General features: G+C 48.8%; 1 protein-coding gene across 1 annotated transcript in view; it reads right to left on the bottom strand.

The window, feature by feature from the left end:
- The window catches only part of LOC107121240 (ATP-binding cassette sub-family A member 1-like), a gene marked incomplete at its 5' end in the record, with an annotated part of 112,876 nt that overhangs the window by 56,167 nt on the left and 29,991 nt on the right, over positions 1-26,718 (bottom strand). Inside the window, 11 exons of the mRNA XM_015424127.1 lie at positions 1,678-1,864; positions 2,368-2,442; positions 3,905-4,029; positions 4,120-4,274; positions 11,775-11,876; positions 13,642-13,684; positions 16,027-16,229; positions 19,482-19,554; positions 21,221-21,441; positions 23,489-23,626; positions 24,699-24,838. Coding sequence (XP_015279613.1) covers positions 1,678-1,864; positions 2,368-2,442; positions 3,905-4,029; positions 4,120-4,274; positions 11,775-11,876; positions 13,642-13,684; positions 16,027-16,229; positions 19,482-19,554; positions 21,221-21,441; positions 23,489-23,626; positions 24,699-24,838 — 1,462 coding nt within the window. The remainder of the gene's footprint in view (positions 1-1,677; positions 1,865-2,367; positions 2,443-3,904; positions 4,030-4,119; positions 4,275-11,774; positions 11,877-13,641; positions 13,685-16,026; positions 16,230-19,481; positions 19,555-21,220; positions 21,442-23,488; positions 23,627-24,698; positions 24,839-26,718) is intronic.

Below are 26,718 nucleotides of genomic sequence, written 5' to 3'. Positions count from 1 at the left end.
GGACTCTATTCTGGGAGAACCGGGTTTGATTCCCCACTCCTCCACTTGAACCTGCTGGATGACCTTGGGCAAGCCATAGTTCTGGCACAGCTGTTCTCGAAAAAGAGCAGTTTCTGTCAGAGCTCTCTCAGTCCCACCTACCTCACAGGCAATGCTGCCTCTAAGATGTGGAGTCTTGTGAGCAAAAATTCTACCTTGTGAGCTACTGGCATAAAAGTTGTGAGCGAGCAATTTGACTATTGCATAAATTAGTTGGCTCTGGAGCCCTCCTTCCTAAGCGGAGACAAAAAAATGTGAGCTGGAGGCTACAAAACCATGAGCTAGCTCACACTAACTCAGTTGAGAGGGAACGCTGTTCACAGGGTGTCTGTTGTGGGGAGGGGAAGGGAAAGGAGTTTGTAAGCCGCTCTCAGACTCCTCTGGGTAGTGAAGGGCAGGGTATAAATCCAATCTCTTCCTCTTCTCTTCTTCTGTATCCTACCGAAAATGTCTTTAAAACTACAATGGAGGGGATGTTGGGGGAGAAAAATGTACTTTTTTTTTGTTTTATATACCCTGCAATGTATAATAATCTCGATATATATAATTTGTAATACAATCCCTCTTTTCCTTTTGTATCCCCTCTATAGCATATTTTGCTTTCTAAAATAAAAGAATATATTAAAATAATACATAAATAAATGGCCAAGGCAGGCAGGTCTGGACAGCACAGGTTCAGAACACCTTGGCTGGAGCCGTCCTGCCCTCCTCTCCCCCACCAGTGAAGATTTATAAAACACAGGGAAAATTCAAGAACAGGTGGCCGCGTTAGTCTGTCTGCAGCAGCAGGAAAGAGCAAGAGTCCGGTAGCACCTTAAAGACTAACAGAATCTATGGCAGGGTTAAGGGCTTTCATGAGTCACTGCTTACTTCTTCAGACAGATCGAGATGGGTGACCGCGTTAAGTCTGTCTGTAGCAGTGGAAAAGAGCAAGAGTCTAGTAGCACCTTAAAAACTAATAAGATTTGTGGCAGAAGTGAGAAGAGACTCACGAAAGCTCATCCCCTGCCACAAATTTTAATCCTTTCCCCATTAGCCTGCTACTCCGCAGTTTCAAAGGGTTCAAGTCAAGGCAATTTAAGTCCAGGGCAAAATAGCATCCAAATAACCCGGGACAACAGCAGGCTGAAACCGGGCTGGCCGCTGAAGGGAGGGAATGAAATGCAGAATGGGGGGGGGGGAACACAGAATACAAAGAAGGTTGAACTCTATTTTAGTGCAGAATTGGGGGGGGGGGGCCCGGGATTAAAAAGGTCATAAAAAAATAAGAGACGCAAATTTTGGATCAGGCCAAAGGCCCATCCAGTCCAACACTCTGTATCCCACAGTGGCCAGAAATACCAGGTGCCATCAGGAGGTCCAGCAGTGGGGCCAGGACATTAGAAGCCCTCCCACTGTTGACCCCCCCAAGCACCAAGAAGACAGAGCATCTCTTGCCCCAGAGCCCCTATCTATACCTTGTGGATAACAGCCACTGATGGACCTCTGGTCAAATTAGATTTTAGTGCAGAATTGCCTGGAGGACACCGCGGTGAACATGGGTTAAACGGAGAGTGCAGAAAGGGACTTCCGTTAGTCTTTAAGGTGCTCCTGGACTCTTGCTCTTTTCTGCCACTACAGGGAAAGCTCATGGTTTACCTGAGGGGGCGGTAGCCCTCCGGCCGCTTCCGGGCAATCGGGGAGCATCTTTCGAGCCACCTGGGAACTGCACTCGCATCCCGGAGAGGGGTCTCCCAGAGTCCAGTTGCCATTCCGAAGAACTTCCACCAGAGACGGGGGCACTTCCGGGTTCACAAAGTTCCAAGCGTGCGAGCATGACTGCGTCCTGACACCCTCAAGGCAAGCGGGGCAGAAGGAGAGCAAGGTCTTGGGTCAGGATTTGAGGGCGCCGCCATAAGCGTAACACAGAACGGGAGGCGCAAACGCTGATTTGTCACGAGAGGCAAATGAAATCATGAAAGGCTTCCTTGGAGCCAGGGGAAACACCCAAAGAGGGTGGCTGCCGTGTCTCTGCATGACCTACTGCTCTGACTGCTCAATGGGTCTCCGCCAAGAAACAGAATCTTCGACTGCACCAGAGCATCAAGGAAGACTGGATCTTCCGATGAACTTCAGAACGCAGAGATGTACGAAAATTACCCACACTCTTGAGCTGACCGCCACTTGTTTGCGTGAGACACTGCTCTCTGAGCTTGCCTTCTCCAAAATCACAGATCCTGCCCACATCAGTGAGTGGGGCGTGTCTCCAACACTAATTCAGAAATAACGCGCCTAAGCAGTTCAGGAAACCTCAGGGGTACTCACAGCTCCGAGGAGTCTCTCTCGCACTTGGTGCCAAAGCCCGGCTCTTCCAGAAGGGCTTCCAGGAGTCGAGCAGAGTCTGCGTCGCCCAGGGAGTCCTCACTGGGTGGGCGGTGGAGAAAACAACCAGAGTTATAGTGGATACAGCAGGGCTCCTCAACGGGGTGCCCTCCAAGTGTTTTCAGAAAGTGGGCGGGACCAGAAAGGGCTTTTCTTCAGCAAGGTTTCTGATTGGCCGTACAGATTTTTTTTTTTTTTAAACGTTGCTTGCGCAGCAGAATGTGAGTCGATAGCAGAGTTCTAAAATGGTCTCCAGAAGAGGACACACTGGGTAGTGGAGAGATAAACCATAAACTACTAGGCCAGGTGTCCTTAATGTGGTGCCAACAATTTACCTGGTGCCCTCCAAGTGTTTTCAGAAAGTGGGCGGGGCCAGAAAGGACTTTTCTTCAGCAAGGTTTCTGATTGGCCGTACAGATTTTTTTTTAAAAAAAACGTTGCTTGCGCAGCAGAAGGACCCGTCACTGTGTGACTGAAGGTAAGCTCTGGCAGCCATTTTGCGGCTGCCTCCTGCGGCACCCGTTTTGCAGCCTCTATTTTGCAGCTGTGCCTACCACACTGTGATAAAATTCCAAAAGGCGCCCACAGGCTCAAAAATGTTGAGGACCCCTAGGCTAAAGTGTTTGATTAGAATTGGGGGTAGACCCAGATCCATAACCCTCCCCCTCTCAACCACGAACTCTCTCAGCGACCTTAGGCCAGTCGCTCTCTTTCTCTCTTGGCCTAATCTACCTCACAGAGTTGGCGTGAGGCTAAATCAGCGGAGGGGGAGAGTCATGTACGCCACAGGCAGCTCTGCTAAATCAGCGGAAGTTGGAGAGTCATGTACGCCACAGGCAGCTCTTTGGAGGAAAGACAGGAGAAGAACTAGGTAGATGGATGAAGGATGCAGATAGATTTGACAGAATGAATGAGGGGGACGGACGCTTTCTGACCAGCGCGGAGCTCCTCCTAGCACCGCCAAGAATTCCGTGAGGCACCAACCAGTTTGGTGTAGTGGTTAGGAGTGGCGGACTCTAATCTGGGAGAACCGGGTTTGATTCCCCACTCCTCCATGTACAGCTGCTGGTGTGACCTTGGGTCAGTCACAAGTTCTCTCAGAGCTGTTCTCTCACAGGCGGTTCCTGAAAGAGCTCTCTCAGCCCCACCTGCCTCACAGGGTGTCTGTTGTGGGGAGGGGGAGGGAAAGGGATTGTAAAGTGCTCTGAGCCTCCTTTGGGTAGTGAAAAGCAGACTATAAATCCAATCTCCTCCTCTCCTCTGGTTCTCTCACGGGCGGTTCTCAAGAGAGAGCTTTCTCAGCCCCACCTGCCTCACAGGGTGTCTGTTGTGGGGAGGGGAAGGGAAAGGAGTTTGTAAGCCACTCTGAGACTCCTTTGGGTAGTGAAGGGCGGGGTATAAATCCTCCCTCTCTCTCTCTCTCTCTCTCCTCCCAACCAGCACTGACTACCATTACCAGCCTGCCCGTTGCCCACTCAGCTGCGGGAAGAGAGTAAAGGCATACCTGAAAAAGGTCGTTTGGGGCCCGTACATCCAGGGCGTGAGAGGCAACGGCGGGTATTTGCCAAAGGGCGGGACGATGAGGCTGAAGAGCAGTGCGATGCAGACGAAGAGGGCAGGAAGCACTATCTGGAAAGGGAACCCGGAAAGGGTCAGGCCCAGAAACCCATCGAGCCCCCCCCCCCCAATTCTTCAGGCGGAAAAAGAAAGGTGTTCTACTTGTGCCAGAAATCCCCTCGTGCTACGCCGGGCATACAGGAACCTCTTGGTGAAGAGGGCATGCAGCTGCTGGTAGGTCAGTGCCCAGCCCGTCAGGTGGCCGGAATCCTGGGCACCCACGCCGCGCAAGAGATCTGTCTCCGTTGGTTCCTCGGCTGGTGAAAGAGCAGGGGACACGACAGACAGCTTAGCCGGCTCCTTCTGGCTTGCGAGGGAATTTGCCGCTTTTAAATTGTTTTGCTCTCAGAAGCGCCCCTTAATTCCTGTCAGAAGGCTTCATTTTGTAATTTTGGGATGCGGGGCGGGCGGGGGGGGGGGGGGGGGGGCTGCTTCCGAAGAGAAACCCTTCCTCCCCTCTCCCCCCCTGCCCACGCCGCCCATGCACTTTCACAGCTTGCCATGTACCAGGGTACCCAAAATCCTGATATGAAAATAAGAGGAGGAAAGCCGAGCCTCCCAGGACCGAACAGCGGACTACAAAGATCGACCTGGGTGCTGCGGCCCAGAAGAGTGACGGTGTCACAAAATATCCAGCTAACTGGAATGCGCCCCCCCCCCCCCCACAATGAACACATGAAGCTGTCTATCTTGTTAGCCAAATTCCTCTATTATTTAATAAAGATGGGGAATTATAATTATTAATATGCAATTGGCTTATCTGTAGGATCTGACCTGTGTATACCAGAGTTAGAATTCCCAAGAACCCAGGAACAGACATGGAAACTGGGTGACTAAAATAATGATTTCTTTACTAAACATTCTCAAGCATACAAACAATATTCAAACACTCACACACACAGTGCCGGATTTACGCATAAGCTAAATAAGCTACAGCTTAGGGCCTCGCAACCTGCTGGGGCCTCAAATAAAAACACAATATAAAAAATGATTTCAAATACTAAAAAGGCGTATATATTTTAAATTTTTCTGAGACCAGCTGATGTAATTTAAAACAGTAGGGGGCCTCTGGGTTTTGTATAGCTTAGGGCCTCAGCAAGTCTAAATCCGGCCCTGCACACACACAATACAGAACTATAAGGAAGCAGAGGTGGTTGATACCTAATGGAGGGATGAAACTACCTGTCCAGATGTGCAGAGGTCCATGAAGAAGGGTTGTGAAATTTGGGACGGGGAAATCTATCTGTCCACTGATTCCCCTCTCTCGCAGCAGTACACCAACACTAGCCATTGCTGCCTTCCTCAGTGGAGGAGGCTTAACCTAGGTGTAGCAGCTGCCCTTCATCAGGTGTAAAGCCATGCCTTCTGCTATTTTTTATGGCAGATTTAATAAGACAGCCTAACTCGGCCGGATCCTGCCCTCGTAATCAAAAATGTGCTGAGTCAATCACTCATGTTCTTCTTTATCGTCACCTGTATACAGATTTATGTTACATGCATTTATACTCTGTTCTAGTTAGGATGAGGGACTGTTCTGATGCATTTGAGGTTGATAGACTTTTGAATGATTTCTCATCTAATGCCACGGAGAAGGTGGCTAAGTTTCTTGACTCTGCTATCAAGGTACGCCAAGGGAATCTCACAGAAAGAGTCTTATATTTACACTGATGTACGCTGAACTGCAGGCTGTGGAAGGTCGGTAGTTCAGCAGTTCGAGACCCAAGTGTGCCGCATGACGGAGTGAGCTCCCATCTCTAGTTCCAGCTCCTGCCAACCTAGCAGTTCGAAAGCAAGAAATTGCAAGTAGATAAATAGGGACCACTTCGGTGGGAAGGTAACAGTGTTCCGTGCGCCTTGGTGTTTAGTCATGCCGGCCACATGACCACGGAAACGTCTTCGGACAGCGCTGGCTCTTCGGCTTGGAAACGGAGATAAGCACCACAACCCTAGAGTCGGACACAACTGGCCTTTGAGCAAGGGAACCTTTACCTTTATCTATATGTATGTTGTGGTTTTAACTTACCTATTAAACTGTATTAACTTGCATCAATTTTTTTCCATGCCAATAAAGACTACTTAACTTAACACATGAAGCTGCCTTATACTGAATCAGGTCCATCAAGGTCAGCATTGTCTACTCAGACTGGCGGTGGCTCTCCAAGGTCTCAGGGAGGTCTTTCACATCACCTCCTACCTGGTCCTTTTTCTAACTGGAGATGCTGGGGATTGAACCTGGGACTTTCTGCACACCAAGCGGAGGCTCTTTCACTGAGCCCCTCCCAAATCCTTGCTAATGTTTTTTGTGGGTTAGTCGTTGGTACACACTAACAGATTTGAAGCTGTCTGATACTGAATCAGTGGAGTTAAGCAAACAGGTATTACACTACAGAAGACTACACAGGGATTGTTACTGTGATAAGTGCGCTAAACTAAATAATCAGAAATAAGTTAAAGTGATCTGCTTTTTTAACAAGGTTGGAATACAAAAATACAGTCAGTTTCAAATAAACAGAAGTGGATTTTAACGAAGCAAATGATGTTAATGACGTGCTCCGGAATGTCCTGTGTTGTTTCGACATTCCTTCTTCTGAACAAGATTCTATAGATAATTTCTATCTGCCTGTGGAAATTGTAGTAAGATTCTCGAAGAGGCACATCAGGGATGCTATCCTGAAAGCAGTAGCGGCAACGCCCCTGAAGGCAGGGGAGAATGCTGTGAGAACGCTAAAGGATATTCCATTTGACGTAAGACAATGCAGAAAGAAATATAAAGAACTTGTGCTCTTTCTCCAAACAAATTCAATTGGATACAAATGGCTATTTCCAGAAGGCGTAACATTTAAGATCAAAGAGAAGAAGGAAAAGATTGACTCTGTTCTGAAAGCTCAAGAATTTCTAAAGGAACAGCTGGGAAGGTCAGAGGATGAGAAAAAAGAAGAGGACAACAGGTCCAGTGGCGACCTGGAAATTGGTTCGTCTGATGAGCAGGGAGCAGCAGCCCCAAAAAGTCCCTACAAGTTGCGGAAGAGAAGAGAGAAGAAGAAGTAAAGGCTGAAGGACTCTGAATTGTGCCTTTGAGAACTTTGGTTCCTGGGGATGATTGGGGGCACTGTTATTAGGCAGTTAAATGTAAACTGGGAGGGTAAAAAAAATTAAAAGTTTGACACAGTTCATAAAAAGGATGTATAAAAGCTAGTTGGAGGATCTCCTCTCTTGGGTTTTTAGATAGTAGTGGGTACTTTACTTTCTCCCGTATGTGTAGTTTCCCCCTCACTTTTTTCTGTTGTAGTTTTTTGTAGTGATTAAAAATCAATAAAAAAATCCCCTCCGGGGGCTTTAAAAAAAAGATTCTATAGATAATTTCTAGTTTTTTGTCTCATCTATAAGAGTAGACATGAAGCCTGATGCTGACATATTTTTTCTTCATAGGTCAATAACAAAGCACAATTGCTAGTAGAACATTCATTTCGGGCGAGTTACAGTCAAATGGCATTCAACTTATTTAAACAGCATATATTTTCTGATTTTTGCAGTATTGTATTATTTGGTTTAGTACACTTATCACAGTAACAGTCCCTGATACTGAATCAGAGCATTGGTCCATCGAGGTCAGTATTGTCTACTCAGACTGGCAGTGGCTCTCCAGGGTCTCAAGGCAGAGGTCTTTCCCATCACCTCCTACCTGGTCCTTTTAACTGGAGATGCCGGGGATTGAACCTGGGACCTTCCACATGCCAAGCAGAGGCTCTTCCACTGAGCCACAGCCCCCGCCCAATCCTTCCAGTTTTAGTGTTATCATGTGAACCGACAAACAGGACAGGGAATCAGAAATCCAGCATCTGCACTTGCCCCGGTGCCTTCGAAAATCAGTACCGGCAATGGAAACCAAAATGGTGGCGAAACTCTTGTGAGAAGGAGGAATGCTGTGAGACTCTGGGAAGACTGCAAAGCTTGCTTGATGGACTCTCTTTAAAAGTGTGAAACTCTCAGAAGAGTTCAAAAGAACACCCCCCAAAGGGCCTTTTAAACTCTTATACGATTCCTTCTTCTTGCAGGAGTTTGGTCATCTTCTCCAGAACCTCAAGCCTCGAACTGCCGCTGGGTCCTGCGCAGGGGTCAGTTCCTGCAGGAGCGCACAGAAGCAGAGCTCCGGCAGTAAAGAGCCCAGGGGGCGGCCACATGCAACAAGCCCCGCCCCCTGCTCCCAGCAGCCCCGGACCACGAGGAGCACAAGGATCTGCATGTCCCCCCCCCCCAAATAGCTAGCAATCCAAAACAGTCCAGTGGAGCCTGAGTGGTGGGTGTTGCCTTCTGACACACTTCCGGTGATGTCAGGGGGCGTGGCATATGCAAATAAGTTATGCTAATGAGCTCCTGCACCTCTTTTTCTACAAGATGACCCCTGGTCCTGCGACACTGAGAAAGAGTCAGGAACCGATTTCTCCGCCCTGTGAGTGGAACCTGGCTGCCACCTGCACGGCTTTTCTGAACCCACTAACCACCAGCAGCAGCCAGTCACTGGAGGAAGGGACCCTAAGTCAGGGGCTGGGACCTCAGTGCCGACTTGCCCTTCTGCGTCCTTCGGCTGTGCTTTCTGGGACAAGATGTATCATCAGAGAGAGATCAGCCCGAACAAGACTCTTTCTCCCGGCCTGGCAAGAAACCCTCTCCCTCTTTCCAAGCCAGCTCCTACGTTTCGAAAGCACTTCTGCATCCCAAGCGCGCCAATTCTGTCTGAGAGACAAGGATTCATCCCATCCCAAACCGTTTACCTTTCTTGCGTCCTTTGACTTAGCGGAAAGACGGAGAAAAGGAGGAAGAAAGAGAGAGAAGAGAGGTTAGGAGAGAAGAAGTCTTTTGTTGCCTTCAGGGCTGCCCGGGTGAACCCTTCCCCCACCACCACCACCTGCCAAACCCCCTGCGGAGCAATGGTCCCTCTAAGCTGAGTTAGTGTGAGCTAGCTCACCGTTTTTTAGCCTCCAGCTCACACACTTTTTGTCTTAGCTCAGGAAGGACGGCTCCAGGGCAAAACTAATGGATGCAGCAGCCAAATCGCTCGCTCGCAACTTTAATGCCAGTAGCTCACAAAGTAGAGTTTTTGCTCACAAGACTCCACAGCTCAGAGGGACCATTGCTGCAGAGGGCAGACTGCCAAATTTTTCACCCGGGACAAACAGGGTCTGATATTTTCAGAGGGCAGCTAAATTCAAGTCCAGTAGCACCTCAGAAGAGAGAAGAGATTGGATTTATGGTGACCACAGAGTTTTTGGCCGAATGCTAGAGCGTCCCCTGCATGACGTGCCCAGTGTGATGATGTCACTTCTGGGTGATGTCATTGCGGTGTGAGCACGTGCACAAGCTCCACGTCCTCCAAAGGCCTATTTGTGGCTGTGCCCATCACCCTGTGTCAGAATTTGAAAGGTGCCCACGGGCTCCAAAAGGTAAGGGACCCCAGGTCTAAACAGAGGCACTACGTTAACATATTGCAATACCAACAGATGGGGAAACATTTCCAAATTTTAACAAATACAATTAACGTTTAAGGAACAACCCAAAATGGGGTTCTTTGGGTGTTGGCTGCTATATATCATTAAATAAATATATATTATTAAGAAGCAGGGCTATTTTTGGGCAGGAACGCACAGGAATGGAGTTCCGGCTGGCTCCTGAGTTGGCCTTGCCCAGCAGGAACTCATTAGCATAACAGGCCACACCTAACAGCAGAAACTCATTAGGATTGGCTACATTAGGGGTGTGTGGCCTAACATGCAAAGGAGTTCCTGCTACAAAGAAAGCCCTGGGTTTTGACAACAAACAAGGTAAACAGAATAACAAGCAAAAGGTGGGTGTGGCTGGATAACCACACTTCTGGTAACATGGGGGTGTGGCCTAATGTGCTAATGAGCTGTGCTGTCAGGGGTGTGGCCCAATATGCTAATGAGTTTCTGCTGTTGGGTGTGGCCTATTATGCTAATGAGTTCCTGCTGGGCTTTTTCTACAAAAAGAGCCCTGTGAAGTTAAATAAAGCTAACATTCAGTCCTCACATATGTATTCTCAACAAGAGCTATAAATCCTCTATATTTTAGTGTATTTCTTTTTCAGAATAGTATATTAGAACACTGAATGGATGTCTGCTGACAACATTACATCCAGCCCAAAGTGCCCTCCACGTGCCCTCTACGCCTCAGAGGAGATAATTAAGATACTGTTACTTCCCACAATTAGAAAAAAACACCTTTAGACATTCATCTGCTATTGTGACACATTTATTGCTTTACAACTTGTTGACCTTAGAACCTTGTTATTTAGTTTTTCGCTTTGCATAACTTAAACATCATCATGTTACATGTCAATGTGCTCTTAAATCCCTGTCTATAAATTTGGAACCTCATCTGCCATTCCAATGGATTTGAAAAAGTGTGCCTTGCACATGAAAACTCATACCTTAAATAAACCTTTGTTGGTCTTAAAGGTGCCACTGGATTCTAAATTTGTTCTACATTAACTATGGTTAGTTAGGGACCACCAAACCAGGATCCAAAACTGGGGTTTGATGTTGGTTCATTTGCTGGTGATAGCCTTAACTGCGGTTTTGTACAGTCTGTGAATGCAGCTGCTCCGGACCTAACCCTGGCTTCTTTACTAGCACCAAACTCTCTGGCTACGGAGCCAAATGCCGGGAAACCAACATTTGCTGAGGTGAAGCCAGGATCGGAGTGACCGTACAAAAGCTGAACCCTGTTTTCAAAACTGACGGTTATTAAAATAAATTATGGGTTTTGCGTATCTGAACCAAGCCCAGAGGAAGAATCTTGTGGCCCCTTGAAAACTAGCACATTTATCTTGGTGTGAGCCCGCAATGGTTCACTTTATTCAGAGAAGAGAATTCTCAGCCAGTGAGACTTTTAGACAGGAGGAGGAAACAAGAGGGGAAATCGGTATTGTGGACTGAAAAGCCTGACTGATCATGTTTCTAGGCAAAATGCAACCAGATGCCTTGTTCTGACTCCAAGACAAACATTTCTAAAGAAGACACAAAGTTTGGACAAGGATCTGCAAAAGAGAACCCGTGGAACTGCTTTACACAGAGTCAGGCCACTGTTCTATCTAGCTCCCTGGCTTGAAAGTAGAACACAGCTGTAGAAAACTCAAGGAGCTCTTCAAAGTACGAAAAAGCCCTCCCGCTCTCAGGGCACACACACATACTACTTCCCATACGACTTCAGAATTTCCCCTATGACCATAAGGACTAGCCACGTGCTGCACCAGCGGTCCCCGACATGGTGCCCGTGGGCATCGTGCAGCCTGTCAACACCTTTCAGGCCACCTGTCAAGTGAAAGTGGGCGGGGCCAGGCGGGGCTATTGGTCCTTGGAGATTTGATTGGCGGGGGAGGGGGAGGGGGAGGGTTCTTCCCACAACAGACACCCTGTGAGGTAGATGGGATTGAGAGAGCTCTTTCGAGGACTGCCCTTGAGAGAACAGCTCTGACAGAACTATGGCTTGTCCCAGGTCATCCAGCCAGGTGCACGTGGAGGAGTGGGGAATCAAACCCGGTTCTCCTGGATTAGAGTCCACGCTCCTAACCACTACACCAGACTGGCTCAGAGCCCCATGGGAAGCCAGCCCCACGCGCCAGAAGGCGGCTGGATGGATACGCCGCTGCTGCCATCTCTCGTTCGAGACTTGAGCCCCTGGTGCATGCCAGAGCCAAAGAACACGCCAACCCAACTGCCACCCAACCCAACCCGGCTTACCTGGTTCGGCATCAGCTGTCTCAGTGTCCTCGCTGAGGGTCCGGAGAGTATAACCAGAGGCTGGCGTAGATGTGCTGAAGTTCTTAGGAGCCTCAGCAGCACCTGCGTAGAAGACGTGGCAGAAGACGCATTGCCAGTTTTGACAGGAGAGCTGGGAGCACATACTAGAGTGCCAGTGAGGTGAACAGTGGACGGTCAATAGGAATCGGCTGGTCAGTGCCCGGCTGGGTCATGGGCAGTGTTCCCTCTAAGCTGAGTTAGTGTGAGCTAGCTCACAGTTTCTTAGCCTCTGGCTCGCACATTTTTGTCTTAGCTCAGAAAGGACGGCTCCAGAGCAAACTAATTTATGCAGCAGCCTAATGGCTCACTCACAACTTTAATGCCAGTAGCTCACAAAGTAGAACTTTTGCTCACAAGACTCCACTGCTTAGAGGGAACATTGGTCATGGGAGAACTCGGAAGCCACAGGGAACCCCCAGGGATTCCTCTCAGTATAAGCCCAGCACCCACCACCAACCAAGAGGGGGACTGGCTCCCGTTGCTACAGCAGCTCCCCTCTAGTCAACTGGGAGATAAAAATGCAAAAGCAATGAAGAAAGAACCCATGAAGAAAGGTTACAGCACCTGGGGCTCTTTAGCTTGGAGGAACAACGTCTGAGGGGTGACATGATCGAGGTTTACAAGATTATGCATGGGATAGAGCAGGTAGAGAAGGAAGTCCTTTTCTCCCTTTCTCCCGATACAAGAACTCGTGGGCACTCAATTAAATTGCTGAGCAGTCGGGTTAGAACGGATAGAAGGAAGTCCTTCTTCACCCAAAGAGTGATTGACACATGGACTTCACTGCCACAGGTGGTGGTGGCAGCTACAAGCACGGACGGCTTCAAGAGGGAATTAGATAAACACATGGAGCAGAGGTCCATCAGTGGCTATTAGCCACAAGGTACAGATAGGAACTCTCGGTCTGGGGCAAGTGATGCTCTGTATTCTTGGTGCCGGTGGGAGGGCAAAAGTGGGAGGGCTTCTAGCGTCCTGGCCCCACTGGTGGACCTCTCGATGGCACCTGGTATTTTTGGCCACTGTGTGACACAGAGTGTTGGACTGGATGGGCCGTTGGCCTGATCCAACATTGGCTTCTCATATGTTCTTATGTTCAAACAGTTTAAAACTTGGAAGTAACAAGGAACCAGGCCCAGCTCTTGCAGCCTCATTGTTCCCGGGCCTATAAAACGGACACGGTAAAGACACCGAAGAAGTCTAGGAGCCAGCTATGTGAACACAGAACTGAGTACTGCAGCCACTGTTAAATGTAATGACGACATACTAGCACTTATTAATTCAGATGGTTAATTGTTTTAGCAATGTTTCAACTGTTTTACTGTAATTTTATGTGATGATTTTATGTAAGCCGCCCTGAGCTGGCCTCACCTAGGAGGGCAGGGTAGAAATCTGATAGATAAATAAATAATTACAGGAAAGTTTCTGGTAATAGGCAAACCTATTTGAGTTTTACCATTTTCCTCCCATTCTCCTCCTGTTAAAATCCTTCTTGAAGGCTCCTCCTCCAGGTGATATACAGAAGGAGTTATTCCACATTAGGCCCACATAAACAAATATTTTTCTGAACTAACACTGAGGAAAAGTACCTTGCCAATCAGTTTTTGGGCTGAGAGTGAGTTTTGAATCCAGGACTCCGCAATTAAAGACCAAAGCTTACTGGGTTCTCAACAGGGCCCATGAGAGGCTGATGGGCTTGATGGGAGGTGATGGTTGGAAGACCCTTTGGAAAGGGGTTGACTGGATGACCTCTGAGTCCCCATCTACAATTCTAGCTCTGAGCCTGGCTGATAGTCAGGTTGGGAGTTACCTTCTGCATCCACACCAGTGTCCTCGGCCACCTTCAAGAAGATCTGGGAGGGAAAAAGAAAATAAAACAAAGTTTGGAACAGCACACAAATCCCTGTGGTCTGGATTCAGCTTCCTCTACAGCTGCTAAAAGCGATCTTTCACTAGACTCTGGACTCTGAAACTTCCCCCATCCCACAAGGACACACCTTCAGCAGTTGCCTTTGCAAGCCTTTGTTGGGTCTTGTAAAATCCAGCTGTTGGTGCTTTTGTACCAGCCAGAGATAGGCATTAAGAACATAAGAATAGCCTGCTGGATCAGACTAATGGTCGCTCTAGTCCAGCATCCTGTCTCACACAGTGGCCAACCAGTTCCTCTAGAGGGCCAACAACAGGACATAGAGGCCGAGGCCTTCATAAGAACATCAGAAGAACCCTGCTGGATCAGACCAGTGGTCCATCTAGTCCAGCATCCTGTCTCACACAGTGGCCAACCAGTTCCTCTAGAGGGCCAACAACAGGACATAGAGGCCGAGGCCTTCATAAGAACATCAGAAGAACCCTGCTGGATCAGACCAGTGGTCCATCTAGTCCAGCATCCTGTCTCACACAGTGGCCAACCAGTTCCTCTAGAGGGCCAACAACAGGACATAGAGGCCGAGGCCTTCATAAGAACATCAGAAGAACCCTGCTGGATCAGACCAGTGGTCCATCTAGTCCAGCATCCTGTCTCACACAGTGGCCAACCAGTTCCTCTGGAGGTCCAGCAACAGGGCAGAGAGGCCGAGGACTTTCCCTGGTAAGAACATAATGTATATAGTCATAATGTTTTAATGTATATATTCATATGTATGTTGTTAGCCGCCCTGAGCCTGCCACAGTGGGGAGGGCGGGATATAAATTTAATAAAATAAATAAAGAAGAAGAAGAGCCCTGCTGGATCGGACTAGTAGTCCATCTAGTCCACCATCCTGTCTCACACAGGGGCCAACCAGTTCCTCTGGAGGGCCAACAACTGGGCACAGAGGCCGAGGCCTTCATAAGAACACCAGAAGAGCCCTGCTGGATCAGACCAGTGGTCCATCTAGTCCAGCATCCTGTTTCACACAGTGGCCAACCAGTTCCTCTGGAGGGCCAACAGCAGGGCAGAGAGGCTGAGGCCTTCCCATGATGTTGCCTCCTGGCTCTGGAATTCAGAGGCTTTTAGTGCCTCTGAATGTGGAGGTTCCCCTCAGTCACCATGACTAGTAGCCACTGATAGTAGCCACTCCATTAATCTATCTAATCCCCTTTTAAAGCTGTTTATTCCTGTTTATGAACTGCTGTTGCAGCAACCTTCTTTTCTCTATTACTTATTCGAAACAGTTCCCTGCCACCTTTCTACCTAAACAGGATCCTCAAGGTGGCAAACATCAAAACATCTGAACATTAAAAAAAAATTAAAATAACGCTTTTGTGTTTTTCACTGAATTATTTTATGATTTCTAAACTGTGTTTTTAATTGCTCAAATGTTGTACTGTTGTTTTTTTTGGGTTCGCCACCTTGTGGACACTGGATGGAAAGGTAACATAAAAATGTTTCAATAACAACAGCAAAACCACAACAACCATAATGCATATAAATAATAATTCAATAAAATAATATTACAATTCAAAAAGTAATTCAATAAAAACAATTCAGTAAAAAAATATAAACACACATAATACCAAAATCCAAGGAGGAGGGCAGTAGAAGTTGTCAGGAGTATGCCGAAAAGAACAAAAAAGTCTTCACTGGCAGAAGACGATGGACCTTTCTGCGCTCTCCTTTTAATCCATGCTCACCGCGGTGTCCTCCAAGCAATTCTGCACTAAAACTGAATTCAGCCTTCTTTCGTGTAGTGGTTAAGAGCCAGTTTGGTGTAGTGGTTAAGTGTGCGGACTCCAATCTGGGGGAACCGGATTTGATTCCCCACTCCTCCACTTGCAGCTGCTGGATGAACTTGGGCAAGCCATAGTTCTGGCACAGCTGTTCTTGAAAAAGAGCAGTTTCTGCCAGAGCTCTCTCGGTCCCACCTCCCTCACAGGGTGTCTGTTGTGGGGAGGGGAAGGGAAAGGAATTTTGTAAGCCGCTCTGAGACTCCGAGTGAAGGGCAGGGTAGAAATCCAATCTCTTATCTTCTTTTTTTTTTTAATCCAGGATTTCCTCCCATTCTGCACTAAAAATGAGTTCAACCTTTTTTTTATTCACATTCCCTCTCTTCAGTGGTCAGCCTGGTTTCAGCCTGCTGTGGCCCAGGGTTATTTGGATGCTGTTTTGCCCTGGACTTAAATTGCCTCGTTTCAAACACTGAAAAAATCCAGAGTGGCAGGCAAATGCAGAAAGGACCAACAATACAGGGAGAGAGACAAATCTTTTGAAGGGTACCTCTTCCAAGCTCGTGTCAGAAATGCCGTAGCTGGAGATGCCAAGTTCACCCAGGCGGCTGTCCAGTTCCTGAAACAAGTCCCCAAATGCACCCTCTTTGGCACCGCTGTACGGCAGGACGTAGAGGACCTCCTGGCCGATATCCTCCACCAGCCTCGAGCCCGGGACCAGTTTCTGGATCAGAGTTGTGAGCTGCGGCACATCTGTACACAAGCCAGAAAGGAGAGCAGAGGTTGAGTGCAAAGAGCCAGACAGAGGGCCATCACACACTCCGGGCAGTCGTAAGAAGACCGGACTGAGCGTCCTTCTAACGCGACATCCCCTTTCCGAGAGCAGCCAGCCAAACGCCTCCGGGGAGCTCACAAACCTGCTCCCCCGTCTGTCTCCAGCATTTGATCCTCAAAGGTAGACTGCATCTGGACATGGAGGCACATTCACTGAGCCCACATTCTATTAAGCCATCCACTGTGTCTAATTGCAATTAAAATAGCTAGCTGTGTGTGTGGCATTAAGACAGTTTCAGTGGGCAGCCATGTTGGTCGGCAATAGAACAAGCTTAGATTTGAGCCCAGTAGCAGAGACCAACAAGATTTTTTTTTGGGGGGGTGAGCTTTCAAGAGTCAAATTTCCGTCAGATCTGACTCCTGAAAGCTTATACCCCCTAAATTTAGACTTTGAATCTGAAATTTGAAAAAGTGTGCATGCACATGAAAGTGTATACCTTGAATAAACCTTTGTCGGTCTTAAAGGGGCCATTGGACTCAACGTTTGTTCTGCTGCTTTAGACCAACACGGCTGACCACCTGGAATGCCCCAGATTGTTAGTCTCTATGTGGCATTAAGTTTCTCTTGCCTTTCTTGGTTTATTTATTGAAGGTATATACGACATTGCTGTTCTCCACTGAGGTCAGCCGAAATGGCTTCCAGCTTAGTTCTCCTCTGATTAAGAGATTTTGCAACACAGAGACCGATTTCCCACAGCCGCTGCTTTGCGCTCGCTCCTCTCTTTGCCCCATGGTGTGTGTCAATTTCCCACTCTAAGCCATGTGGCCGCATTCTGACGTGCGGCTTCGCCCGATTCCCCCCGCGGTTTCGTGATCCTGTTTTTTGAGGATTACAAAACCGCAGGCAAAATCGGGCAAAGCCGCGGGTCAAAATGCAGCCGCGCGGCTTCGAGTGGGAAATTGACACGTGCCATCGGGGCAAAGAGAGGAGCGAGCGCAGAGCAGCGGCTGTGGGAAATCGGTCAGAGAGATTAACTGGCAGGCGGGTACTAAAGAACAGGAGTACAACCTCAAACAGTGGCCAATTATTTGTATGTGCACATTACCAATGCCTTTTAGTGCAACGATTTGTTTTGTCCTCATCGGCTGTAGGTTGTTTACAAGTTAAACCAAAGAAAAGCTCCCAAACTCTTCTAAACTCTGTTGTGAGGAAGATCAGGCAGAGGGAATGTGTGACCTGCCCAAGGTTGCCCAGCGAGCTCCTGTAGCAGACGGGGGATTTGAACCCAAGTCTCCCGGATTCTAGCCTGGCATCCTGAGCTAGCAGCCTTGGTCTCATTTTGCAAGAGACTATGTGGGGCGCGGTGACTGTGGCTGAACAACTGGATGCCTGTTTTTTTATGTTGAAAATTTCTACCCCAGGCATTTCCAGGTTACAGAGAGGGTTTCAGGAATGACCCTTCTCTGCCGGAGACCTTCAAGAGTCATTGCTGGGCAGAGTAAACAATACTGAGAGAGAGGGACCAAGGGTCTGGCTTCCCACCAACTCCCCTGTGGGAAGGTGTTAGCTGTCGGTTGGGACGTCCTGCTCCAGGATCGGAAGGCGGAAGAAACTACTCGGCTACAAAAATCACTGCAGTGGGATGCTCCGGCAGGGCGGTGGCAGTGTGGCGATACGACATATGGGTCCTGAAGCCCCAACGTCATCAAGCCGGTCGACGCAGCCGTTCGGGACATGACTGATCCAAGCCAGAGACATTTCCACCGTGCAGTTACGGCATGTGCAATTAAAATGAATTATATGTTGTCTTTCCTATCCTCTATGAAACATTGTTAGTCCCCTGTCTAAAAGTGTAACTGTAAATCACTTTGAGCCCACTCGTGGGGAAAGCAATTAATAAATCGAAAGCATTAACATCAGACAAGCCTTGCAGGATCAGACCAAAGGTCCAGCTTCATCTTTACAGCTTAGGGATGCCAACCTCCAGGCGAGGCCTGTAGATTTCCTGGAATTACACCAAATCTCCAGAATACAGAGATCAGTTCCCCTGGAGAAAATGGCTGCTTTGGAGGGTGGACTCTATGACATCATATCCTCCCTGAGGTCCCTCCCCCTCCCCAAATCCCCCCCTCCTCAGCCCCCCCCCCCCAAAAAAAAAAATCTTCAAGAATTTCCCAACCCAGAACTGGCAACCCTATATAAGCAGTCCCATACTGGGCCTACCTCACACTGACGTTGTTGGGACATTCTTATATCTAGAAGATCTGAGAGTTAAAAGTCCACATTCCGTGTTCAGGAGAGTGAAAGTACAGCAGGAACTCATTTGCATATTAAGTGACACACCCCTAGTGTAGCCAATCCTCCAAGAGCTTACAGTAGCCCCTGTAAGAAGAGCTCTGTAAGCTCTTGGAGCATTGGCTACATTAGGGGTGTGTGGCCTAATATGCAAAGGAGTTCCTGCTACAAAAAGAGCCCTGCAGGCAAGGATATCCCCAGAGCTCTCAGTGATGGGGGTCCTCCTGACTTTGTACAAAGGGGGACCTGGGTGTCCATCTGCCCTTTGCCCCCCATTTAAACAAGCAGTCCCATTCTAATCATGGGTGAACTGTGATATGAACATAAGGACACAAGAACAGCTCTGGTGGATCAGACCAAGAGTCCATCTAGTCCAGCATCCTGTCTCACACGGTGGCCAACCAGTTCCTCTGGACAGCCAACAAGCATAGAGGCCAAGGCCTTCCCCTAACCTTGCCTCCTGCCTCTGGGGTTCAGAGGTTGACTGCCTCTGAATGTGGAGGTTCCCTCCAGCCACCATGGCTAGTAGCCATTGATAGACCGATCCTCCACGAATCTGTCCAATCCCCTGTTTATTCCTGTGGCCATCACTACATCCTCTGGCAGCAAATTTCACATTTTACTTCACACATGTGTAAAGTAGTATTTCCTTTTGTCTGCCCCGAACCTACTGCCCATCAGCTTCATTGGATGCCCTCGAATTCTAGTACTTCAGGAGCAGGAGAAAAAGTCCTCTTGGTCAAGTCTCTCCACGCTGTGCATAAACTTACAAACCTGTACCATGTCCCCCTTTAGTTGTCCCTTTTCTAAACGGAGAAGTCCCAGACCCTTCCGCTTTTCCCCAGAGGGAAGGTGCTCCAACCCTCTAATCATCTTGGATCTCAAGCCTTCCTTCTCCTTCCAGGCCTATTCCAGCCCTTGCAAGATCTGCTCACCAAAGGCACTGGATTCGCTGTTCTGTTCGCTCCCCAGACCCGTATCACTGCTCCTGTCCGAATTGTCATCATCCTACAGAGAAAAGGGCGCAACCTGAACAAACATTCCAAGGAGACTTCAACCAGCCCTCTCCCTCCTTCTCTCTCTCTCTCTCTCTCTCTCTGCTTTCCTATTTATATTTCATTTTAAAACATTTTTCTTCTGCCCGTCCCCAAAATCTCAGAGCAGCCGCCTTTGAAAACAATGTTTTAAAAAACCAAAACCGCACACTCCAAAGCATTTGCACAAGTTACCAATGCAAGCCAACAATCACAGCAGGGTCGGAAAACGTCCCGATGGGTGCTCAACTCGGACTCAGCAAAATATTTGGCAGTCCAAAACTATTACTTGACACGCACAAAAAAGCTCTCTGGAATAACCAGAACCTTGCAAAAAGCCAGGAAAGAGGGAGCACACCACCCAGCCTTGGGCGGATTGTCCCCCCCAAAAAGGGCACCTATCAAAAAAAGCCCAGCTTCTTGCAGAGGTGGCACTGTTTAAAAAAAGACTGTTAGGCAGTCCAAGTGAAAAGAGGGAGCACACCACCCAGCCTCGGGCGGATTGTCCCAAAATAAAAGGGCAGCTATCAAAAAAAGCCCAGCTTCTTGTAGAGGTGGCACTGTTAAAAAAAGACTGTTAGGCAGTCCAAGTGCCCAGGTTTATGCCAGGAAATGTGGTGCTCCGTATAGGTAACGTGAGACAGGAACCCACACTTTCAGGCTAAAGCCCACTCTAAACACCGGACCAAACTGGGTCACTCATTATAAGGCTTTCATACACACACACACACACACACACACACACACACACGCCACCTTCCTCCACCTGGTCTATTTTGGCTTATATGCTCTCCAGAAGCTGAAGTTCCCTGCTTCCCCTACCCCAGGGGTCCCCAACCTTCTTGAGCCTACGGACACCTTTGGACTTCTGACAAAGTGGGGTGGGGGCAGCCACAAAATGGCTGCCACGGGAGGCAGAGCCAGCCGCAAAATGGCAGCGGCAGTTTCCCTTTAATCACATAGTGAAGGTCCTTGTGCAGCTGGTGCCAAAACGAGGTCTTTAGAAATCTGCATAGACAATCAAATCCCCGGTGACCGATCAGAAGGCTTGCTGAGCAAAAGCACCACCTGGCCCTGTCTGCTTTCCCAAAACACTTGGCGGGTCTTGGGGGGAGGAGGAGGAGGAAGGAGAAGAAGGAGGAGGAGATTCGATTTATACCCCGCCCTTCACTTGGAGTCTCAGAGCGGCTTCCCAACTCCTTTCCCTTCCCCTCCCCACAGGTGGGGCTGGGAGAGCTTTCCTGAGGACTGCTCATGAAAGAACAGCTCTGCGAGAACTTGTGATTGACCCAAGGTCCTCCAGCAGCTGCAAGTGGAGGAGTGGGGAATCCAACCCGGTTCTCCCAGATTAGAATCCGCGCCCTTAACCACGACACCAAACTGGCTCTCAAGTCCACATTCTGTGTTGGTGGGTGTTACGGTGTCCACGGGCACCGTGCTGGGGACTCCTGCCCCACCCTGATAGACACCTACTTCCTAAAGCAGAGAAGCAGAGAGACACAGCGGACCGAGAAAGGCAGTTGGGGGTTTCCACAATCCCCTCCGCCTTTCTCTGCCTGTCTCTGGTGAAGCGTTAGGATCCTCACACAAAGCAGAGGCTGCTACGGTCCTGAGATCTACGCGGGACGGCCCAGAGTTACCTTTTTACTGGTGGACACAAGGCCGTTGGCCGCGCTCACCCTCTCGCGAGCCCCGCCGGCCTCTTGCTTCACCAGGGTCAGGTAGTAGCCCGTGCCCAGCTTCGTCTTGAGGAAGAGGGAGGAACCGCAGCAGCAGAGTCGGCCCTGGGAGATGATGGCGATGCGGTCGCCGAGGAGGTCCGCCTCGTCCATGTAGTGGGTGGACAGGAGGATGGTGCGGCCTGAAACGGCGGAAGGAGACAGGGGCACTCAAGGGGGGGGCTCAGGCTTACTCCAGAAGCCTCAGGTCTCACAGGTTTGTCACTTTTGGTGCAAGGCAAACACAGGAAGATATAGATCAAGATGAGTAGCCGTGTTAGTCTGTCTGTAGCTGCGGTGGCTCAAGGGGTTAAGACGCTGAACTGCAGGCTGTGGAAGGTTGGTAGTTCAGCAGTTCGAGACCCGGGTGTGCCGCATGACGGAGTGAGCTCCCGTCTCTAGTTCCAGCTCCTGCCAACCTAGCAGTTCGAAAGCAAGACATTGCAAGTAGATAAATAGGTACCACTTTGGTGGGAAGGCAACAGCGTTCCATGCGCCTTGGTGTTTAGTCACGCTGGCCACATGACCACGGAAACGTCTTCGGACAGCGCTGGCTCTTCGGCTTTGAAACAGAGATGAGTACCGCAACCCTAGAGTCGGATTCAACTGACTTTCGAGCAAGGGAACCTTTACCTTTACTAGCAGCAGAAAAGAGCAAGACTCCAGGAGCACCTTAAAAGCTAACAAAGTTTGTGGCAGGGGAGGAGCTTTCGTGAGTCACTGCTCTCTTCTTCAGATAGATCAAGATGGGTACCCGTCAGTGCTCCCTCTAAGATGTGGAGTCTTGTCAGCAAAAATTCTACTTTATGAGCTAACCGGCATTAAAGTGGTGAGCGAACGATTTGGCTGCTGCATCCATTACTCTGCTCTGGAGCCCTCCATCCTGAGCTAAGGCAAAAAATGTGTGAGCCGGAGGCTAAAACACCAGGAGCACCTTAAAAGCTAACAAAGTTTGTGGCAGGGGAGGAGCTTGCGTGAGTCACGGCTCACTTCTTCAGATAGATCGAGATGGGTGGCCACGTTTGTCTGTCTGCAGCAGGAGAAAAGAACAAGAGTCGAGGAGCACCTTAAAGACTAACTACATTTGTGTCAGGAGTACGAGCTTTTGTGAGTCACGGCTCACTTCTTCAGAAAGCTCCTCCCCGCCACAAATTTTGTTAGCTTTGTTAGTCACTGCTCACAGACAGATCAAGATGGGTGGGCATGTTTGCCTGTAGCAGGAGAAAAGAGCAAGATTCCAGGAGCACCTGAAAGACTAACGATATTTGTGGCAGAATATGAGCTCTTGCAATGTTCCCTCTAAGCCGTGGAGTCTTGTGAGCAAAAATTCTACTTTGTGAGCTACTGGTATTAAAGTTGTGAGCGAGCTATTTGGTTACTACATCAATTACTTGGCTCTGGAGCCATCCTTCCTGAGCTGAGACAAAAACGTGTGAGCTGGAGGCTAAAAAATGGTGAGCTAGCTCACACTAACTCAGCATAGAGGGAACACTGCTTGTGAGTCACTGCTTACTTCTTCAGACAGATCAAGATGGGTAGTCATGTTAGTCTGTCTGTAGCAGGAGAAAAGAGCAAGAGTCCAGGAGCACCTGAAAGACTAACAAAATATGTGGCAGGGCACAACGTTTCGTGAGTCATTGCTCACTTCTTCAGAAGTGAGCCGTGACTCACGAAAGCTCATACACTGTCACAAATTTTGTTAGCTTTTAAGGTGCTCCTGGACTCCCGGAAGATATAAAACGAGCCCTGCTGGATCAGCCCCGTGGTCCATCCAGCCCAGCATCCTGTTTCCCATAGTGGTTGACACAGTTCCCCTGACGTTCCACAAGCAAGGCACAGAGGTGTCAAAACCTCCACCCTTCCCACTATTGCCCCAGCAGCTGGCTTTCAAAGGTAGACTGCCTCTGAACATGGAGGCTGCATTTAGCCATCCAGTAACAGATCTGTCCTCCTCAACATTGTCTAATCCCCTTTTAAAGCAATCTGAAATAGTGGTCATCCTGGGGCAGTGAGTTCCACAAGTTAATGATGCTTTGCATAGGAAAAACTGCTTTCACCTGTCCTGTTTTGAACTGTGCTGGCTGCCCATGGATCTGATGGGACAGGGAGGAAAGCTTCTCTTTATCTACTTTCTTCACACATACCCCCCCACACACACATTATCTGGCCCCGATGCCAGCAAGCTCTGACCTGCACGATACTTCAACAGCAGTTCCCAGATCCCTCGGCGAGAGTACGGGTCAACACCGGCTGTGGGCTCGTCCAGTATCACCACCTTGGAGCCACCTACAAAGGCAATGGCTACTGAGAGCTTCCGTTGCATCCCACCTTTCCAGAGAAAAAAGCACATATATACAAAAGTGATACTATTGAACCCCCAGGGCTTAACAGAGATATTGGGTTCTTACCTCACTACACATGCTAAGTCACTCAGTTCTCGCATCTGTTTAACTCTTTTATTATCTGCATGCTAAATTTGCTGCTATTCACACGTCTTACCAACTGCTTTGATCCAATCTTAGCTATAATTGCTCAGTTACTGATGCGTCTTGACTCTAAGTAACCCTTCCTGGCAACTAACTTCCCCATTCCCCACCCTCTCTCTATCTATATGTAATGGCTGGCAAAGTCATTTTCAACATATCTGAAGAAGTGTGCGTGCACACGAAAGCTTATACCCAGAATTAAAACTTTGTTGGTTTTCAAGGTGCCACTGGACTCAAACTTCATTCTGTTGCTTCAGACCAGGGCTATTTTGGGGCAGGAACGCACAGGAACGGAGTTCCGGCTGGCTCCCAAGTTGGCCACGCCCAGCAGGAACTCATTAGCATAATAGGCCACACCCAACAGCAGGAACTCATTAGGATTGGCTACATTAGGGGTGTGTGGCCTAACATGCAAAGGAGTTCCTGCTACAAAAAAAGGCCCTGGGTTTTGACAACAAACAAGGTAAACAGAATAAGAAGCAAAAGGTGGGTGTGGCTAGATAACCACACTTCTGGTAACATGGGGGTGCGGCCTAATGTGCTAATGAGCTGTGCTGTCAGGGGTGTGGCCCAATATGCTAATGAGTTTCTGCTGTTGGGTGTGGCCTATTATGCTAATGAGTTCCTGCTGGGCTTTTTCTACAAAAAGAGCCCTGCTTCAGACCAACATGGCTCCCCACCTGAATCTATCTTACACCAGGCTAGCCCGGTCTCATCAGATCTCAGAGGCTAAGCAGGTCAGCCCTGCTGGTACTCAGATGGAAGACCGCCAAAGAAGGCTCTGCAGGAGAAGGCGATGGCAAAGCACCTCTGCTTCGCACTTGCCTTGAAAGCCCCTTTGCTGGGGTCACCCTAAGTCGGTCGCAGCTGGAAGGCACTTGCATATGCCTGCCGACCCTTGTCACCAGGCTCACCTGATAAGTTCTTGGTCTGTTCCCGTCGCTTGTGGGGCAGCCCCACGTCCTGTATTATCTGGTCCGTCTCCTCCTGGACCTGCTGTTCAGAGAGGCCCTTCAGACGTCCATAAAACCAAATGTGTTCTTCCACGGTCAGGCTGGGGGGAAAGGAGCAGATGTGGTCAGATGAATCTGGATGCTCTGGGGAAAGGAGGCCACCTTCTTGCTCATTTGGAAACACCGCCTTCTCCAAGGCCGTTCAATTAACTGCAGGGAGGAGCTTCCCCCAATCAGAAAAGCCTCATTCACCCTGGTAGGCACCTATCTAAAAAAAAAATCCCTGCAGGTATAACAGGATGGCATGGCTGTTTGGCTACCAATCAAAGGGCAGAGGTGTACAGATGCAGCTGTAGAAAACATAACAACAGCCTGGCGTGGAAGAGGGCGGGTGGGAACATGAGCTTTGTCCAGCAGACGGCCGTAAGAATATCAAGGGATAAAGCCGATGGGAATAAGAGCACATGCCAACATATTTAGCCCATGTGTGTGAAAACTTGCCGAGCGGAGATCAGGATCCAACCCAGGATAGGGTCAAACACTCCCCAAAAGCTGGAGGGACAGAGAAAGAGACTGTGATGCCATACGTGTGAAGCAGGCATTAAGGGTCTCAAGCCGGTACCGCACCCTGTCCGTCGCTATTCAGCTCTCCACAAAAGGGAACAGCTGCCAGTTTGGTGTAGTGGTTAGGAGCACGTACTCTAATCTGGGAGAACCAGGTTTGATTTCCCATGCCTCCACGTGCCACTGTTGGTGTGACCTTGGGTCAGTCACAAGTTCTTTCAGAGCTGTTCTCTCAAGAGCAGTCCTCGAAAGGGCTCTCTCAGCCCCACCTACCTCACAGGGTGTCTGTTGTGGGGAGGGGGAAGGGAAAGGAGTTTGTAAGCCGCTCTGAGACTCCTTCGGGTAGTGAAGGGCGGGGTATAAATCCAGTCTCTCCTTCTTCCTTTCTGTAGCACAATGCTTCCTCTAAAATTCTACTCTGTGAGCTACCAGCATTAAAAGCTGTGAGCGAGCGATCTGACTACTGTATCAATTAGTTTGCTCTGGAGCCCTCCTTCCTGAGCTAAGTCAAAAATGTGTGAGCCGGAGGCTGAAAAACTGTGAACTAGCTCACCCTAACTCAGCTTAGAGGGAACACAGAGTGCCACCACTGCAGATGGCCAAAGTGTGTTACTGCAGCTACAAGCTCAGCAGGGGTCAAGTGAAACAAGGGGCCAATCAGGACCTACATGGTCCCATCAACCACCTGACCACAGCCAGGTGTCACGAAGTGCACTGCCCTCAGCTCAAGGTGAGCCTCCCTGACCTCCCACCTCTTATAAACACCAATACATATAACGCTCAGCATTTGCATACACCAGGAGTCCCCAACCTTTTTGACCCTGCAGGCACATTTGAAATTCTACAGAAGCCAAAAATGAGAGATCACGGGAGGGAGTGGAAATCCAACAACAACGTCCATGACAAAAATAACGAAGAGTCAATAAAGTTTGGTGTAGTGGTTGCCTTCAAGAGTTGATAAGCAGTAATTGATAAGAGTTGTGATTGCAACATGCTCAGATAAAGCAAATATTGTGAAACGAACTGTTTACATTGCGCAGCATTCGTTAGCATGTGAGCAATAACAGAAGAGAATTTTCTACCGAATTGCTACAGTAAATAATTTTGCAACATGTCTTTACTGACTCTTCGTTATTTTTGTCACGGATGTTGTTGTTGGATTTCCACGTTTGAAATTCTGGCATGGCGTAGTGGGGCAGAGCAACTAACTGGCCACCACAACGCGATGGCCACAGTTTCACTTCAGTCACACAGTGCAGAAACCTTGTGCTTTGGTGGCAGCTGCTGCCATAGCAACATTTTTTAAAAATCTGCACAGCCAACCTAATCTCCAATAGCCAATCAGAAGCCTGGCTGGGCGAAAGCCCTACTTGGCCCCACCCACTTCCTAAAAACACTTGGTGGGCACCAGAAAAGG

This window comes from Gekko japonicus, unplaced genomic scaffold (genome assembly GCF_001447785.1).
Source record: "Gekko japonicus isolate JY-2015 unplaced genomic scaffold, Gekko_japonicus_V1.1 scaffold2477, whole genome shotgun sequence".
Taxonomy (NCBI): domain Eukaryota; kingdom Metazoa; phylum Chordata; class Lepidosauria; order Squamata; family Gekkonidae; genus Gekko; species Gekko japonicus.
Note: the sequence above shows the minus strand (reverse complement) of the source record. Positions and strands in the feature narration are given on the sequence as shown.